This window comes from Humulus lupulus, chromosome X, assembly GCF_963169125.1.
Source record: "Humulus lupulus chromosome X, drHumLupu1.1, whole genome shotgun sequence".
Lineage (NCBI taxonomy): Eukaryota > Viridiplantae > Streptophyta > Magnoliopsida > Rosales > Cannabaceae > Humulus > Humulus lupulus.
Window position 1 is genome coordinate 148,893,049 of NC_084802.1, and position 17,428 is coordinate 148,910,476.

Sequence of the window (17,428 nt, forward strand, 5' to 3'; positions counted from 1 at the left end):
AGAAGAGATATTTTCACATAAATTCAATAGCAGTACATAGGGCTCCATATCACTTCTATCAATCAAAAGCGTATATATCACATCAAATGTTACGGGTATGACTAAAGTCATACTAGTCTAACAAGATTTAGAAATTATCGGGTATCCAGATCACACTAATAGATTGTATGCACGACCTACCACACCTCCATCCAAACGCAACCGATACCACTACTTACCAATAATCTTCACCATAGCTGGTATACATAAAATAAGCCCAGGACACAATACCAGTCGTAAATTTATTGGAACACTCTTCACGACTCATATCTGCTAGGACAACTATCTCGTATACCTTCTACAACACCGTGTATACTTGTGCATGTGTCTTAAATTTAGCAAGGAATATAGAAGTTATTCCATGTTGTAGCCATAGAAATCAAAGTTTTAGTTACTTGGACTTCTTAGTGTTTTGCTAGATTTTTCTTTTTCTTATCCCAAGTGCAATCCTTCTCTGCTTAGCTAATACTGTAGTTAAGCATATAGTATACTCGACTTAATTATGGAAGTTATACATACTTTAATTATTTTGGGCATTTAAGTTTATCACTAACAATTATTAAACATTAACAAAGCCCACATGGGTTATAAAAAAACTTTAACGAGCCTTTATGCTTAAATCTAAAGATATCTGGATTACCAACGATTAAGACCCCAGCCTAAAGCCTTGCATCATACACCTTATGCTTCAATAATTAGAACATAACCATTATGATTGGTTAAGTACAAATGATAAGTGTTATTATACAAGATAGGTATAAAACACATTAATTTCACATGATGAAAATGTGAAATTTGAGTTTCAATTGTAGGCGCTTAAAAATTGTGTTTCTGGGTCCAAAGTGATACATGGAGGTATCTAAGGATTCCAAAAAAGTTTGGGAGAATTTGGAGGGCTTTTAGGTCCAAACACTACTACAAAAACGGGTTTTCCCGACAGTTTTTAACTGTCGCTATTGAGCAATGACGACAGTTGACTAACTGTCGTATTAACCTGTGCCAGCGTAGGGATAGCTACACCGACAGTTAAACACTTTCGTCATTGTTGGCAACGTCGACAGTTAATAGATGTCGTCATTGATGGCTACGCCGACAGTTAATAGGTGTCACCATTGCTAGCTACGCCGACAATTAATAGGTGTCACTGTTGCTGGCAACGCCGACAGTTAATAGGTGTCGCCGTTGCTGGCAACGCCGACATTTATTAGGTGTCACCGTTTGCTAGAAACGCCGACAGTTATTAGGTGTCACCGTAACATTAAATTTATATATATATATAAATAATAATTTTTCGATATATTTTTTTAAAACTTTTAATTATATTTTTAACAATTGAAGTTTGATATAAATATAAATAAAAAAATTACTCACATAATTAATTATTATTGCCATAACTTGTAAAAAAATTATATTTATCATAATAAAAATTCATATACATACAACATTTATTCATACAATTGAAATGAAAATAATATATTAAATCCACATGAGACTAAATAATTCTCAATAAAAAATCATTATATTATTATAAATCCATAAACTTCAAAATATATAATACAACAAATCTCAGCAAGATAACATAATTCTCTTCTCCAAATCACTGCAAACTCAATCATGTTTCTTTTCTCAATATTCTTTGTAATAAATATAGGCATCCACCTTAAAAGTTAGTCATGTGTATTTCCTGCACCAATGAATTAAAGACTTCAAATTATAATTAAATAATATATCTTACCATAATATATTAACAAATGAATGAGAGAACCAACAATATAAATATGTAAAATTAGTTGATTAATCCCTCTTAAAGATTATTAAGCAAAAACTGACCTTGTAAGAATGCCGACAAGGTTTTAGACGGTTGGGAGACCAATGATGTTGTGAATTACAGTATAACAAAATTCCCAATTTAATAATAGAATATCCCCAATTTAATCATCATAAGGATTTCAAAAAGAAAAAATAATGACTTATTATGGGCATTTATGACACTTTGTATGCCTTTAAAATATAAGAGCACAATCAGTCTTATAATCATCAACATAATAAGCATACTCATTATTTTAATATCATTGGCAAAAAAAAAAAATACCATAAATATAATTAACCATAATAATACCAGAAAGAAATATCCAACAAAAACATATTTATATATAGATATATATATATACCAAAATCAATGAATGTAAAAAATGGATCACAAAAAATAACTTAATTACAATAGTACACATATATACTCTAAATCTGAATAAACATAACAAAATCAAAGGCAAAGTGTCCAACAAAAAATATATACATAATACATACTAAAATCAACAAATCTAAACAAAAATAAAGCACTGACATCAAAACACAAATATACCTTAAAGCTGATTAACATAACAAGATAATAAACAAAGTCTTCACCACTAACAGAGTAAACAGAATACAAATATGCCATAGAATACCAAATATAAAATTATATACAGGGTACCAAAAGCCACCAACACAACAGTCTATATATATACCCCGAATATGAATAAACATACCAAAATCGGAAGCAAAGTATCCAACAAAATATATAAATACGTAATATACACTAAAATCAATAAATCTAAAAAAATTAAGCACTGACACTAAAACAAAAATATACCCCAAAGCTGATAAAATCAATAAATGCTAGTCCAAAAGAATGAAACTGAGAGTCCAATATAACTATGAATTATCAACCAATATGCTAATAATTTCAAACTTTTATATAGCACTTTATACTATTAAACATAAACGTGATCACAAGAACCAAAAGTGACACTCAATGTTATAAATCACCTTACCAAAGACATTAGACAAGGGACAAGAAGAGAACTAACATATAAAACAAGAAGTACAAAATGTTATGCTATATGTGTATGCCAACACACAATAAGTACATTCATACAAGTATATGTTATAATCAAACCAATCAAATAAGCACAATTCAATTATAGGATAATCATAGACAAGTCTACATAAAATCGAATAACATTTTCCCCATACTAGCAACCAACCATCTGCCAATATCAATTCACACTTCACACAAGTTTTCTTCCTTGTCTCTGCAACAGCCAAATTTCTCAGATCCTACTTCACTAAAACACACAAGTTCTCAACCTTCCGTTATCATCGCAGCACACAGTAACAATCTCAGAACCTACTTCACTATGGATGAATATTTAAGATATTCAACTCCTCTAACATTTGCATAGTATTAAAATAAAAATTAGAAGCATACCTCTTGCAAACTGTTGCAAAAAAAGTTTCTTTGAAGTCTGTACATACACACATTTACAATGTTATAATATATAATGAAAGTGAGTCAAATCCGAATTAAATAATAATGCGAAGAGGAGAAAATAAAATAGAACTAAAGTATGAATGGTAATATTAAAAGTTTATATACATTTTGTTTTTCCAATTGAAAGTTGATATAAATCTATTATCACGTGCCATAAGAATTTAGAATCAAATATAAGAAAATTCCTAGTATCACGAGACGATCAATATAAAAAATGACATCTATATTATAATGTGGCCAAATAGGTACATATATATATAACCAAGGTTATAATATGGAAAATTTACGAAAGAGGCTGAGAAGTTCCAACAAAATAGCCAAGAGAAAGAGTAATGTATTTGACCAATGTTTTGTAAGAAAAATTTATTAAAGAGGAAGAGACTAACATTTGGTGGGACCTAATTCAAGAAGAGTAATGTGTTTGACTACATATCACTCTTTGAATATATATATATATATATAAATATATAAATGAATTAAAATCTCGAAATTCAGATTAGTATCCAAATTCAATCCTATTTAAACTTTAAAAAATTAATTCTCAGCATAAAAACCATATATATACTAAAGAATAAACTAATTTTATATGATATCAATAGTTGAATACTCTCATAAATGTCTTGCAACCAGCTTTGATTGATCATAACTAAAAAAAAAAAAGAGTATAATGGCTAGAGACACGACAAATGTTTGAACATGATATCAAAACAGAATTTTTGTATTATCTTTAAAAAAAATGTCAAATTTGTGCGATATCAATAAATATATAATGAATGTGCACTTACCTTGTAAGAAGCCAAATTAATGTAAAATGAATATATCTCCAAAAGTTGATTTGAAATGAATGCAAATTTGTGTAGGAATTGGTATGAGATTTAAAAGCTAAAATATATAAATATATCATGAATGGCTAAACTATGCAGAATGACTAAGCCAAATTACATTACATTAATTATATATATGTGTGATTATATTTATATATATTTTACTTTGCCCCTAAACAATGTAAGGGACAATAATGAGTTACGACACACATTTCCTTTCTCTGTCCCATCTGCCTTAATTGTGGCTATGTGAATCTAATAACAAGGTGGGAAAAAAAAACAAAAAGTCACAAACCACATTCGATTTATTAATCTCTTTAGGATAGAAAAAAAAAAGATCTTTATAAGAGAAAAATCAAAATTAAAGGCTACTGAACAATTCTATTGCCTAGCCATGTAACAAGTGGGAATTGAACCAAAGCTACAAACAAGAATAAATATTGGTATCTGGCTAAATCATAACTCACCTCTGCAAACAAATCTGTTTCATGGTTTTCTCCAAAAAAAATAGCCATGCAAAAATAGGTCCAAGGCATCAAAAAGTAACGAGTGAACTCTGAAAGTTTTCCCAATGACTGCCAGTGCCACACCCTAGCCATGGTGGACCAAAAAAGACCAAGAAAATAAAAATTATAATAAAAAAGAAACGAAAAAACTCATGGTGGACCAAATATAAAAAATCCTAAAAAAACTTTGTAGACCTGGTGAACTTTATTCACTACTACAAAAACACATTTTTAGGACACATTTTTGGGACACTCACCTAAATGCGAGTCCTAAAAAAGCATCCTGGACTTTTTAGGACTCAAGTTGCGAGTCCTTAAAGAATTTGTTTTAGGACTCGCTGTGTCCTAAATGTTTGAGTTTTTTTTTTTAAAACAAACACCTCCTAGACTTTTTAGGACTCGCGTTGCGAGCCCTAAAAGAATGCTTTTAGGACTTGCATTGCGAGTCCTAAAAACTTATGTGTATTCTAAAAATTTTAATTTAAAAAAATTTCAAATTCCCCCCAATTTTCATTAAAAATTGTATTTTGGACTCGCAATAAGTGTCCTAAAAACATATGTGAGTCCTAAAAAACCTTAATAGAAAATTTAAGTGTAATATTAGTGGTGACTTTTAAGGGCTCACTTTAGGTGTCCTAAAAGCTTTTAAGTAAAAAATGATAAATAAATGAATAAATTAAAGCTTTATTTTAATAACTAAATTAAAAAAAAAAACAGATTTCTTTTATTTTTATTTTTTAAAAAAAGAAAAGAAAATTTAATTTTATTTATTTGGGGCCCGAATATTGTATTTAAAAAAAAATCTGACCTAATAAACTAAAGTCCTAACCCTAAAAGTTCCAGCCTCCCTCCCAACCCTATTCTCCCCTGCCGACCATGCATCTCCTTGTCTCCCTCCCAAACCTCTTCTCCCCTGCCGACCCATGCATATCCTTGTCTCCCTCCCAAACTTCACGCCGTCGACGAGATCCGTGGCTTGCTCAAGCAGATGAGGCGGTGGCTCGCGGTGGGGCTCGCTGCAACGATGGCTTGCAGAGGGGCTCGTTGCAACGTTGTCGATGAGATCCGTGGCTTGCTCAAGCAGATGAGGCGGTGGCTCGCAGAGGGACTCGCGGAGGGGCTCGCTGCAACGCTGGCTCACAGAGGCGGTGGCTCGGAGGAGCTTGTGGAGGGGCTCGCTGCAATGTTGGCTCATAGAGGCGATGGGTCGGAGGGGCTCGCGGAGGAGCTCACTGCAATGCTGGCTCACAGAGGGGGTGGCTCGAAGGCGAGTCTTCATTTTCAGGTGGTGGCTGGCTGGTTGTGTGTGTTTGGATTTTCAGGTGTTGTATTTGTTTTGATCTTTATGTCAATGGAAAAGTTTTGTTTGGATCTTTATGTCAATGGAAAAGTTTCAGATATGTTATTCAGGTTGATTGTATATAATCATGTAATATTATTGGTATAGATTAATGTTTGCATATGATTGTAGTTATCTCAACAATGTTTGCTTTGATTTTATTTTTGTGTATCTTTAATATAGTCATTCAACTAATAATAATAATAGTTCTAATATTTTTTTATAATTTATTTATTTTAAATATATAAGTATATATTTATTATTCATTCAGCGATAATGAGATTTAAAAAAAAATTGGGCATTTTACCCAAATTTTGATTTATAAAATAAAATTATATAATTAATTAAAAGGTACTCAAATAAATATTTTAGGACACACATTGCGAGTCCTAAAAAACTTTTTTTTTGTAGTAGTAAAAACTTTTTAGGACTTGCAATGCAATTCCTAAAAAACCCCTTTTAAGATTCGCAACGCAAGTCCTAAAAACATTCTTTTAGGACTCGCAAACCTCAGTTTTTAAGGCTCTCAAATAGAGGACTCGCGCCCCGCGAGTCCTAAAAAGTTTTTTAGGACTCGCAATGCAAATCCTAAAAATCCTTTTTTGCAGTGGTGATTCATACATTTTTAAACTTTGAACAAATCCATATAACTTTATTTATTTAAATAAGTTAAAATTAAAATCAACAAAAAAAACTTACATCTACCCATACATTATTAGAGACATAATGAAAGAAGATGAGAGAAACCCTTATACTATCTCAGACCCTTGCCAAGAAAAGACGAAGATATTTCAAAAAAAAATAAATCAGGTTTCTAAAACCTTGGGAATGACGACGGAAATGGAAAGCCCATGTTGAGAGGAACTCAAAATGCCCATTTGTTGTCACCAAAACGCCATTTACAACGAACATCGAGTTATTCAGAGCTGTGAGTTTCAAGCCTAGATCCAGCCATCACAAGTGGAGGTGAGCCTCACTGCCATCATCAATGTGTTCCTCGTGACCCAAGTGTAAAATCATTTACCCTCACACCCTGCTTTCCCACCGTCATGAAATGGTACCACGAAAAGTCGTTTTAGGCGCAAAAATGACTATTGAACTCATTTCAGCCCCATTGTCGTGGCAGTGCATATTTGTTTGGGAATCTTAGTTCATGGGTCTTAGAAAAAATGAGGAAGTGATATAAACACTAGCCTTATCTTGACAAGAGAGGTGAGGATTTAACTTTAACCTTGATGAACCTTGCGTAAAACCTGAGATTTTTCATGTTAAAAAAGTCAAAAGAGAATTTATAACAAATGGCCCAATGTTCCCATTTTAAAAATGGTAGAAAAATGACCTTTTGAGATTATTAATTTCCTAAATTACCCCTTTTGTATCATTTCTATCACTTAAAGATACAACCAAAAAATTTCTCAGCAAAAAAAATAAACAACGTGAAGGAGAGGGATACACTACTACAAAAACGGGCTTTTCCGACAGTTTTTAACTGTCGCTATTGAGCAATGACGACAGTCGACTAACTGTCGTATTTGCCTATGCCGGCGTAGGGGTAGCTACGCCGACAGTTAATAGGTGTCGCCGTTGCTGGAAACGCCGACAGTTAATACGTGTCACCGTTGCTGGCAACGCCGACAGTTAATACGTGTCGCCGTTGCTAGCAACGCCGACAGTTAATATGTGTCGCCATATCATTAAATTTATATATATATATAATATTTCCATATATATTTTTTAAAACTTTAATTATATTTTTAACAATTGATGTTTGATATAAATTTAAATAAAAAAATTACTCACATAATTAATTATTATTACCATAACTTGTAAAAAAAAATTATATTTATCATAATAAAAATTCATATACATATACATTTATTCATACAATTAAAATGTAAATAATACATCAAATCCCCATGAGACTAAATAATTCTCAATAAAAATTCATTATAATTCTCAATAAAAATTCATTATTCTCAATGTAAATAATACATCAAATCCTCAATCTCCATAATTCTTACAAGCAAGAAAGAAAATAATACCCAACAACTTGAAGAAGAACTTCTTGTTGCCTTAGTTCTCTTATGTAATTGTCTTGGTTCTCTTAAATATCCAAGTAGAGTTTTAGCCTACAATACAGAATAAACACCATTAAAGTCAAACTAAAACTAAAATAAATAGAGAACTTGAGGTTGCAGAAGAAATAAAAAGGATGAATGTGGTTTTCAGTCACAAAAATGATTTATATAAAAGTTGTGTTTTTCTTATGGCATCATGGCTTAAGTAGTTAGTCTTAGTTCTTTAAACTAAGGAATACGTACCTGTCAATTTCAATTCAAAAGTTTTAGTTCTTTAAACTAAGGTTAGTAGTAAACTAGAGACTAATAGCTACAGTTTAAAAGACAATCGTAAAAGAAAATCATTATATGTGGTGTATGGGTGGAAAGGAAAAAATAAATATCACTAGATAGCTGGAAAATAATTTGATGAATTATATGACATTTGATGCATTCCCATGTTAAATGATTCAAAATGGTTCATCATCTCCCCTGTGGCAATCTTTAGCCTCTCAACTTCCTTCTTAAGTTTTTCATTCAGTGATGTATAACATTTTAGATGACACCAATAAGATATGGCATTAAAAATGGAACATTATTTTAGGACTAAAAAATAATGCAGTACACTACATACTTACCGTCACGTAATTGAGCTTGTTGCTCCTGTTTGAAGATTCTGAACTTTTCACTTTTCGCTCAAGTTCTTGTATATAGCGAGCTTTCCTCTCCTTTGAGCAAGTAGCAGACTGGCGATTAGCCAATATCCTTTGTCATATAATAAAAATATGAAAATGTCAGGGGAAGAGAGCATACTTAGAAATAGAAAATTATCCAATACCTTTTTACAAAATAATACATTTAATTAATTACCTGTCAAAGATCTTATCCTATAAAAAGGTTTAAAAGTTTACTTCCATCATTAAAATAAAATCTCTTCCAATACTAGGTAAGAAAAGATTATAATAATAGTAAATACAGTCCAAATATATCCAAGAACCAGGACCAAGACCAGGACCAGGACCAGGACCAGGACCAGAGTGCTGAGCCTGAGAGTTTGGTTCATGAAGATCAGTCTTAACATTCACAAGCGGAGGAATCGAGCTAGTAATGTCTCCACTCCCACTACCTTGTTCATCAATATGTGTCAAAGGCTCCAAATTATGGTTAATTTGGGCATGTTCTTGACCACCATCACAATTGGCATGACTTGTCGCTCCCAACTCTGATTTTGTAATATCCTGATCATCACACACAAATGTATATTCATGAAATTAATAATAATAAATAACTGACTATATATATATAATACATGATCCTTGAGTATTTATTTAACTTGTGTATTTTGATATGCTATATACACATGTAGAAATAAGAAGCAACAAACACACATGACTTCTGACATATTGGCAAGATTGTTATACCATGACTATAATTAATTGAAACTAATAGTACAACTCAACAAAGGTAATATACAAGATAATTTATATGCTAGGATCTCATAAAATATTCAACACCAGTGCAGCTGTATACATGTGACTTATGTAGACCATGAAATGAACAACCTTTCTTTGAAACTTGTGTTATCTTTGTTTTATTCTCAAAACCTTCTACACACCTGAAACAACTCTTCCTGACATTCAGAATAACCTGATTAACTAATAATCCAGTTTTTTCTTTGCATCTTTCTCCTTTTCATTGGCTTCCAAATATGTCGCCTTCATCATGTCATACTTTATCCATGGCACTTTCTTTTTCATGGTCTCAGCCTACAAATAATTGCAAACAAGGAATTTCATGCATGAATGGGCCAAGAAATAATGAGAACAAAAAGCTAAACCCATAAACAAACCTTGACTAGAAGTTGTTCTCTTTGACGAACTCGCTCAACCTCTCTTTGTTGTTCAGCAATATATGCCTTATGCTGATCCAAGGTTTTTTCATTTGTCTCAACAGCCTTAAAGATGATTTTCAATGTGATAAGGGGGAAGTTTCAGGAATTTTAAACCCATTCTGAAAATTTATATTATCTAGAAACTTACTCGTTCTAAATCCTTCACTTCCTTACCTTTTTCTATTAGCGCACGATGCCGAATTGGAAGTTGAGGATCGCCAACAGCCTTCTCAGTCTCTTCAAGAAGTTCTACAGGAGATAACTTAGCAAATTCACAGACTCTGTCTTGAGGCAGAAACTATTCCCACAATCCCCCACCAAGGAAAAAGGAAAATAAGTATTATAGCTTAATTAATTTCAAAGAAAGTCTCTGATTAATAATCATATCTATAAAATATTTATTAAACCATAATTATACATAATAGAAAATGATAGCAACATAAAGAAACCAAGGTATATAGAAAAAAGAATTTTAAGCTTTACAATTTGAATTTAGCTATCAAATAAAATGATATTGCCTTCAATCAAAAGTGTTTTTTTTTTGGTTAACAGAGAAGGAGAGAGACCATCTAATTATAAACCTTTCCATCCACCATAGGAAGGACTTAGTTGCCCAATTGAGCATAGTAGGTCATTTCATATAAATTTGGTCTATAAAAAATTAACCCGGTTAGAAAAATTAAACTAACTCTCTTGGGTTGGCTTCATTCCTTATTAGGGAAAAAAAAACCTCACAAATGGTAGTTCTACAGATAGATTCATGTAGACTAATATAAACTTATGTATATGGGACAATTTTAATTAACAAATATTTTTACACAAGTTTTTACACTGTTATAGCAGGTTGATCTAATAGCTCAGATAAAAACACATGTTAAAAATAAATAAAAAGTTGTTCCTTATATGATTTTTAACATGTGTTTTAAATTCAGATTTCACAGTGAAAAAAAAATGTGTTATTGAACTTATCACTTGTACTAATTCAGATTTTAATCACTGAGTGATAAAGAAACTCACCTGAGTCAAATTGTTGACTTGGATGTTGAACCTTTTAGTTATTTCAGCAATATCCTTCTTAGGCACCACTTTTCCTAAAACAAACAGATGAGAAATTCAATGCAAGTGCTCCTCGTTGTCCACAATAGTGATAGCTGAATTTTGCTTGTTAATTTTATAATACTACATTTCCTTTAATTATATAACACAAACCAGAAAGAAGATACATTTCACAAAACGTGGCATATAATTTATATATTACTATGAACCAAAAAGTGAGCCTAATCTAACAGGTTGAGCAAGATCCCATATGATAGTATAACATAAAAAATCATTATTTTGCATTAGATCTTACATATATCCAGTATTTTTCCAAGCTTCAAAACTCAAAAACTGTTAAATTATCTTTTGATGAAAACTAAAACATTACCATTTAACAACCACTCAGACTTGTTATGTGTATCCATTTTTCGGATAATGGTAATACGCTCCTCTTTAGTGGCCCCTCGCAAGGTAATCTTAGTATATCCAGATTCCTCTCCGTGCTTGTGTGTGTGTGTGTTTTAGTACATAATTGCATACATACTGAGAGAAGGAAAGAACTGTTGAAAAGTTACCAACTGCTTCAACTAGCCGCAGAACCATTTGTCCAGTGTGAATCCCTTTATCACAACTACTCCAATAAACTTTATATGCATCAACTGTAACGTCCTACGTTTTTGGGTACCTTTAAACGACTCGGGTCAGGATTTTTCCCCCGGGTTAAGAATATTATTTTAAATAATATTATATTTTGTTTGGAAGTATTCCATGAGTTATTGCTAGCCAAAATATGAATTTTGTGATTTTAAAAGTCAAGATAAGACTTTCGGTCCTGGACCGACACAAAAACCCTGATCGGGTAAAAATCTCGGAAAATAAAATGAAAAATCATGGCAATTATATTTTGGGCATAAAATACATTAATAAAAGTTAAAGTTTGGTCAAAAATAATAAACCTAAAAGGAAATGGAAATTTTAAGGCATTTTGTGTTAAATGCCTAATTTTGCCGAAATGGGGAATTTTATTCCATGAATGGACCTTAGGTTAAATTTTATTATGTGATTAATTAAATTAAATGTGAGAGACATTTAATTTAATTAATTAATATTATGTTTGGTGATTAAAACTTAATAAGAATGAAAAATGTGTCAAAAGTCAAATTGGGGTTTTCTTCTTATGAAATAATTGTTCACCATTAAATATATATATATATATATAAAACATAGAAAAAGTGAAATGGTGGCCGGCCATGTGACTCTTTTTAAAGATGTGAACAAAAAAATAATTGAGTTTAAATCCCATTTAATTAAAGGTTTGGGATAATGTCAAGTGGGCAAGTGGGAGTAAAGCACTTGAGTGTTTTTTTAGGAATTTTAGAGTGTGATAAACTCTTCCAACCCTCCCCAACCGACCACACCACTCTATCTCATTCACTCATCTGATTTTTGAAGACCTCTCAAAGTGTTCTCTCCATTTTTCAACCCCAAGAACACCAAGGAAACTTTGAGGCTAAGTCTTGGTCTAGGAAGTATTTTCCCTAAGGTAAAGTTTCACTAATCTAGGCTTTTGTAAAGTTTTAAGCATAGAGTTTCAAATAGCTAATTGACTATGTTGTTGGGGGAAGTTGGTTAGGGTTTTTGAAAGGTTTTGGAGGAGCCAAAGCTAATAGGAAGGTTCAAACCTTAAGCAAGAACACCAAAGAGGTAAAAAGTTTACTTTTGATGATTTTGTTGTAGGGTTTTTAGTTTTAAGCATTATTTTGTATATCTAATGCTTAGAGTTTCTTGTTGGTGATGTAATAAGGTTATGGTAGTTGTTTAATAATTTTTATGATGCATGTGTATTGATTTTTGAAAAATGGGAACCAAAACCCCCAAGGGTTTTGTAGGATACCCTAAAACAAAACATGTTTTGAGCTGTGAATTCCAAGGGGTCAAGCAGCCACTGTATATTGGTTTTGTAAAATTAAATTGTACTGTGATGTTGTTGAGATTGAGTACATAAAATTGAGCTTTTGAAACACTAAAAAATGTTTAGAAATGAGTAAGTTATGCTATTTCAAAGTTTAGGTAAAAAAACTATTTTTTCGTATTCTTATTTTCGGAACCAAGTTTGGACAGCCAATGTATAGGGAAAATGAACCCAGTTTTTTCTAAAATTTTGTGGACATATTTCTGGCATAACCTATTATTCCACTGTAAAATTTGGTAAGAAAATATTGAATGGTTTGAAAGTTATTAACTTTCAAAGTTTGGAAAAAATAAGGACTTGAAAATAAGGTCATTTTTACCCCATTGTTGGAAAATGATTTCACCAATCAAAAATGCTCATTTTGACCTAAGATTTTACAAAGACCTAAATGGCATAAAAAAAATGGAATTGGGAAATTTTGGTAACAATTGGGTAAGTAAATTTTAAGTTATGAACTAACAAAGTATGTAGTTAAAAATGTGAAAAAAATAGGCTTTTCACACTTAGTGTAAAAATGAGATTTTGGAACATAAGGTAAAAAGTAAAATTTTGCTTATTTCAAGATATAAAATGGTAAGTCTTGAAATTATATTTTCACTAATATTACCCCTTTGAGTTTAAATGAATTATTTTTATTAAAGAGTTTTTATTCTTTTTAAAAATAATAGATTTAATTTATTAATAGTTAATAAATTAAACGAGGGTTTAAAACCCTATATTTTGAAAAAATAATTAAATGAATTATTTTTCTAGTAAGTAAAAAATTGATTAATTTCTTTTGGAAAATTAATTAGTCAAGATGAAAAATTTATAACGGTTTTCCTAATTAGGACAAATTAGGCAATTTTCTTAAAACGGTTTTTAGATATTAAAACCTTGAGAAAATAAAAGGAAAATTTAAGAGTTTATTTTCTTTAAAAATAATTAAGGAATTTATTTGTATTTTCTGGATATAATACCGGCTAAAATCTTACATATTTTAACCGATTAGTCGAAAGTGCGGGTTAATAGCGATACCTTGAAAGAATAAGATTTTTAGTGGGTTGTGGGGAAATACCATTGTGATACCCGAGCCTAGGTATCGAGACCTTAGGACAGGTCTCCTCGAGACTTAGGGTTTAGTCTCGAATATTTTGTATGACTTTCCTTAATAGGTTTAAAACCAAATAAGGATTATAACTCCTTACAAATGACTTTTATTAAAATGACCAAACTGCCCAAAATAATAATAATGAATTATGAGTGCCATAATTAATCCGAGTATACTGTATGGATAACTACAGTATTGGCTAAGCGTAACTGGACTGAACGTTGGAGGGTGAAAACCTGCTGAGCGCTAAGGACTCCAAGTAAGTCAACTTATATTGTATGGCTGTAACATGAAATGATTATTGTCTTGTATGTTAGTATAGGGATACATGCATATATATAGGCTGTCATAGAAAGTTGCTTAGAGACGTTAGTCTAGTGAGTGCTGATTTAGAAAATATGAACAGTAGAAGTCCGTCATATCCTAGACGGTTGATCCCCGTCACACTGCTTGATTTTATTTATGTCCGGTTCATTACCGCGACGAGTGGCCATGAGATGAGGATAAGCTGGTTAAACCTAGGGGCGCCAAGATAAATGGGACCTAGGGGCCCTCATGCTTACTTAATCATTGGACGGTTAGAATCCGAGAAAGTGCACTGATAAGTTAATCCCGGATAGCAGCCGTGAATATTGGCCATTCAGTGAGAGTGCCTAGAGATACTAGGGGTTGCCAAGATTGAGTGAGGCTGAACACCCTAGGGGCAACTGCTCACCAGCACCACTGATTAACATAGAAGTCTCCGTAAAATCGTGTAAATTGGATTACACTATTGAATAAGTAGCGATGCCCTAGGTAACACGATTGTTACCCTTGATGAGAATATTTATTGGCTAGATCTTAGTGTGGGGACTCGGTTCTCTTTTACAGATTAGCAATTATGTTGGAGGGCGCGTTACGCATGAATTGTTGGAAATTGTCGAGCGTTGGTATCGAATTATGTTGTGATATAATATATCTGCTTGCTCTGGGATTTTCTGAGTGCAAGGATATAATTGTTGATAAGATATAGTTGTGATATAATATATCTGCTTGCTCTGGGATTTTCTGAGTGCAGGGTTATAATTGTTGATAAGATATAGTTGTGATATAATATATCTGCTTGTTCTGGGATTTTTCTGAGTGCAGTATTTTATCTATTTATGAATTAATTTATCAATGGTTATCAGGCATGACCATAAGTTTGCTAGGATGCTTTAGCGTTCTTGAAATTGATTGTGTAGGGTCTCGGATGGGTCCGAAACCCTAATTCTCTATATGCTTGTTTGAAAGTTGATCTTACTAAGCGTTTTCACTTACCTAGTTGTTTCATGTTGTAGGTAAGTGCAAGGGCAAGGCAGAGCAGTGAGTGCTGGAGTCTTCCTTGCAAATGTACATGTGGACCGACCTGTCGGGAAGCCGTTTTATTTTTGGAAATGTTGTGTAATTTTCCTAAACTAGGCTCACTCTACTCTTTATAAAACATGTTTGTAACTAAATGTTAAGTATGGCCATACAACTTTTTAAAAAGTTTTTTTTTCTATTGGTTTTTGAGACATTTTGTTAAATAAAAACATTTATATTTCCGCATTATTGAGTCTTGAAAATCCGGGTCATTACATCAATATTATAAATGCAACCCTGCAAAGATTGAATCAAGTCTGAGTATTCATGTACTATATATAGTACCAAGTACACTTATGTTCATCACTATAAATTATACTTATATATAACTAAAATGAATTGAACAATGGCTATGGTATTTCAATAATTTTGTAGAGAAGAGAAATTACATTGAGAAACACAAGAGGGAACCAGCCAATAAACCTGCAACTGCAAAAAGTGCCAAAAATCAGAAGTCGAAAATCACCTGCCCAATAGCAAAAGAGTCAGAAATTCTTTTCATTTTCAACATGGTTCATAACCCATTTGAGTATACTATTTTCTAGTTTTATTTCCAAAGATTCAAGCCTTAATTATCATGAAAATCGACTAAAATTTAAACAATTTCATAATCTCCAAACCCAAATCTCATAATTTCATTTAGTTTCTTCCACATGTAGCAGTGACCCTTCACTACAAAACCCCCAAAAGAACTTAACTTTATAAAGTGATTAAAGTTTTGAGCTAGCTAACCCTTTCAATGCTGGATTCAGTGGATTGGAGAAATCGAAGAAGATCAAGCATAAAATACAGATTGAACAGGCTCATAAAATACAGAGACTCATAATATATATATAAACAATATATATACGTACCTGATGTGAATGACCTCAGCGTTGGGTTTGGGTTCAAGAATGGAGGTGAGTTGAACAACGGTTTGGGTTCAAGCTAGGAGATAATCTCGGCTCGGCTTTAGGGAAGAAGAGGCATCTGGGCACGACTTTAGGGAGGGAAGAGGCATCTGGGCTCGGCTCCACTTTAGGAGATCAGCTCGTGATTTGCATCTGGTTCGCCTGGTTTCAGTTGGATTGCAGAGGAGAGGAGAGGCATATGGAGAGAGATTGCAGAGGAGGCTCACTCGACATAGGGAGAGGGATATTGCAGAGGAGAGGAGAGGCATAGGGAGAGGCGTTGGGTTTGGGTCTCTCCGTTGGGGTTTCGAGTTTGGGGGTTTCCGTCCGAGTATGGGTCTGAAAGTGGGTTTCTGTGTGACAGAGAGGAAGAATAAGAAGAAGATAGAGAGGGAAATGAAATTTTTTTTGTTGGTTTTTTATTGGGTTTCGCGCGAAATTTGTATTTGGTGTCTGAAATAATTTTTATAAATATATATATTTACATAATTTAGTATCAATTTTTACAATATTTTTCGAATGGATAAAATAACTCTTTTTTGACTAATACAAATTTTATAAATATGTTAAAGAATAATATAGTTAATTTTATAAATATGTTAAAGAATAATAAATTTAAGTTTTGATATAAAAATTATTATAAATACAAAAGTTAATAATATGAAAAATTTAGAAACAAAAAGAATATAGTTTTAAAAGTTTTTAATAAATAAATCATTTTTATAAATATATATTTACATAATTTAGTTTATTTTTAAAATTATACTATTCATTAATTTTTTTACAATATTTTTTCAATTAATAAAACAACTCTTTTTTAACTAATACAAGTTTTATAAATATGTTAAATAATAATATAGTTAATTTTATAAATATGTTAAAGAATAATATATTTAAGTTTTGATATAAAAATTATTATAAATACAAAAGTTAATAATATGAAAAATTTAACAACAAAAAAAATATAGTTTTAAAAGTTTTTAATAAATATATATTTACATAATTTAGTTTATTATTCATTTTATTATAATTTTAGATTTTTTATTTGAATTTTGGCGACATTTTATGACTGTCGGCATTGGACTT

General features: G+C 31.7%; 1 protein-coding gene and 1 long non-coding RNA gene across 2 annotated transcripts; both read right to left on the reverse strand.

Moving 5' to 3' along the window:
- Positions 1 to 9,690: 9,690 nt before the first annotated feature.
- Positions 9,691 to 10,032, reverse strand: LOC133807240 (uncharacterized). Its single transcript, XR_009879227.1, has 2 exons — positions 9,928 to 10,032; positions 9,691 to 9,844 (listed from the first exon to the last, which is right to left on the reverse strand). It is a non-coding gene; the product is annotated as an uncharacterized LOC133807240 (long non-coding RNA).
- A 73-nt stretch (positions 10,033 to 10,105) lies between these two features.
- On the reverse strand, positions 10,106 to 11,635 carry LOC133806359 (structural maintenance of chromosomes protein 5-like). Its single transcript, XM_062244469.1, has 3 exons — positions 11,396 to 11,635; positions 10,987 to 11,060; positions 10,106 to 10,267 (listed from the first exon to the last, which is right to left on the reverse strand). Exons 1-3 carry the CDS (start codon positions 11,430 to 11,432, stop codon positions 10,106 to 10,108), a joined length of 273 nt encoding a protein of 90 aa, XP_062100453.1. The 5' UTR covers positions 11,433 to 11,635.
- Positions 11,636 to 17,428: the final 5,793 nt, after the last annotated feature.

What these genes read in the sequence shown, in the direction of transcription:
- LOC133806359 (XM_062244469.1), bottom strand. Translation starts at nt 11,432, where the DNA reads ATGGATACACATAACAAGTCTGAGTGGTTGTTAAATG. An exon ending in GTCTGAGTGGTTGTTAAATG is followed by an intron (nt 11,061 to 11,395) that starts GTAATGTTTTAG and finishes TGTTTGTTTTAG; the next exon opens with GAAAAGTGGTGCCTAAGAAG. An exon ending in AAGTCAACAATTTGACTCAG is followed by an intron (nt 10,268 to 10,986) that starts GTGAGTTTCTTT and finishes TTGTGGGAATAG; the next exon opens with TTTCTGCCTCAAGACAGAGT.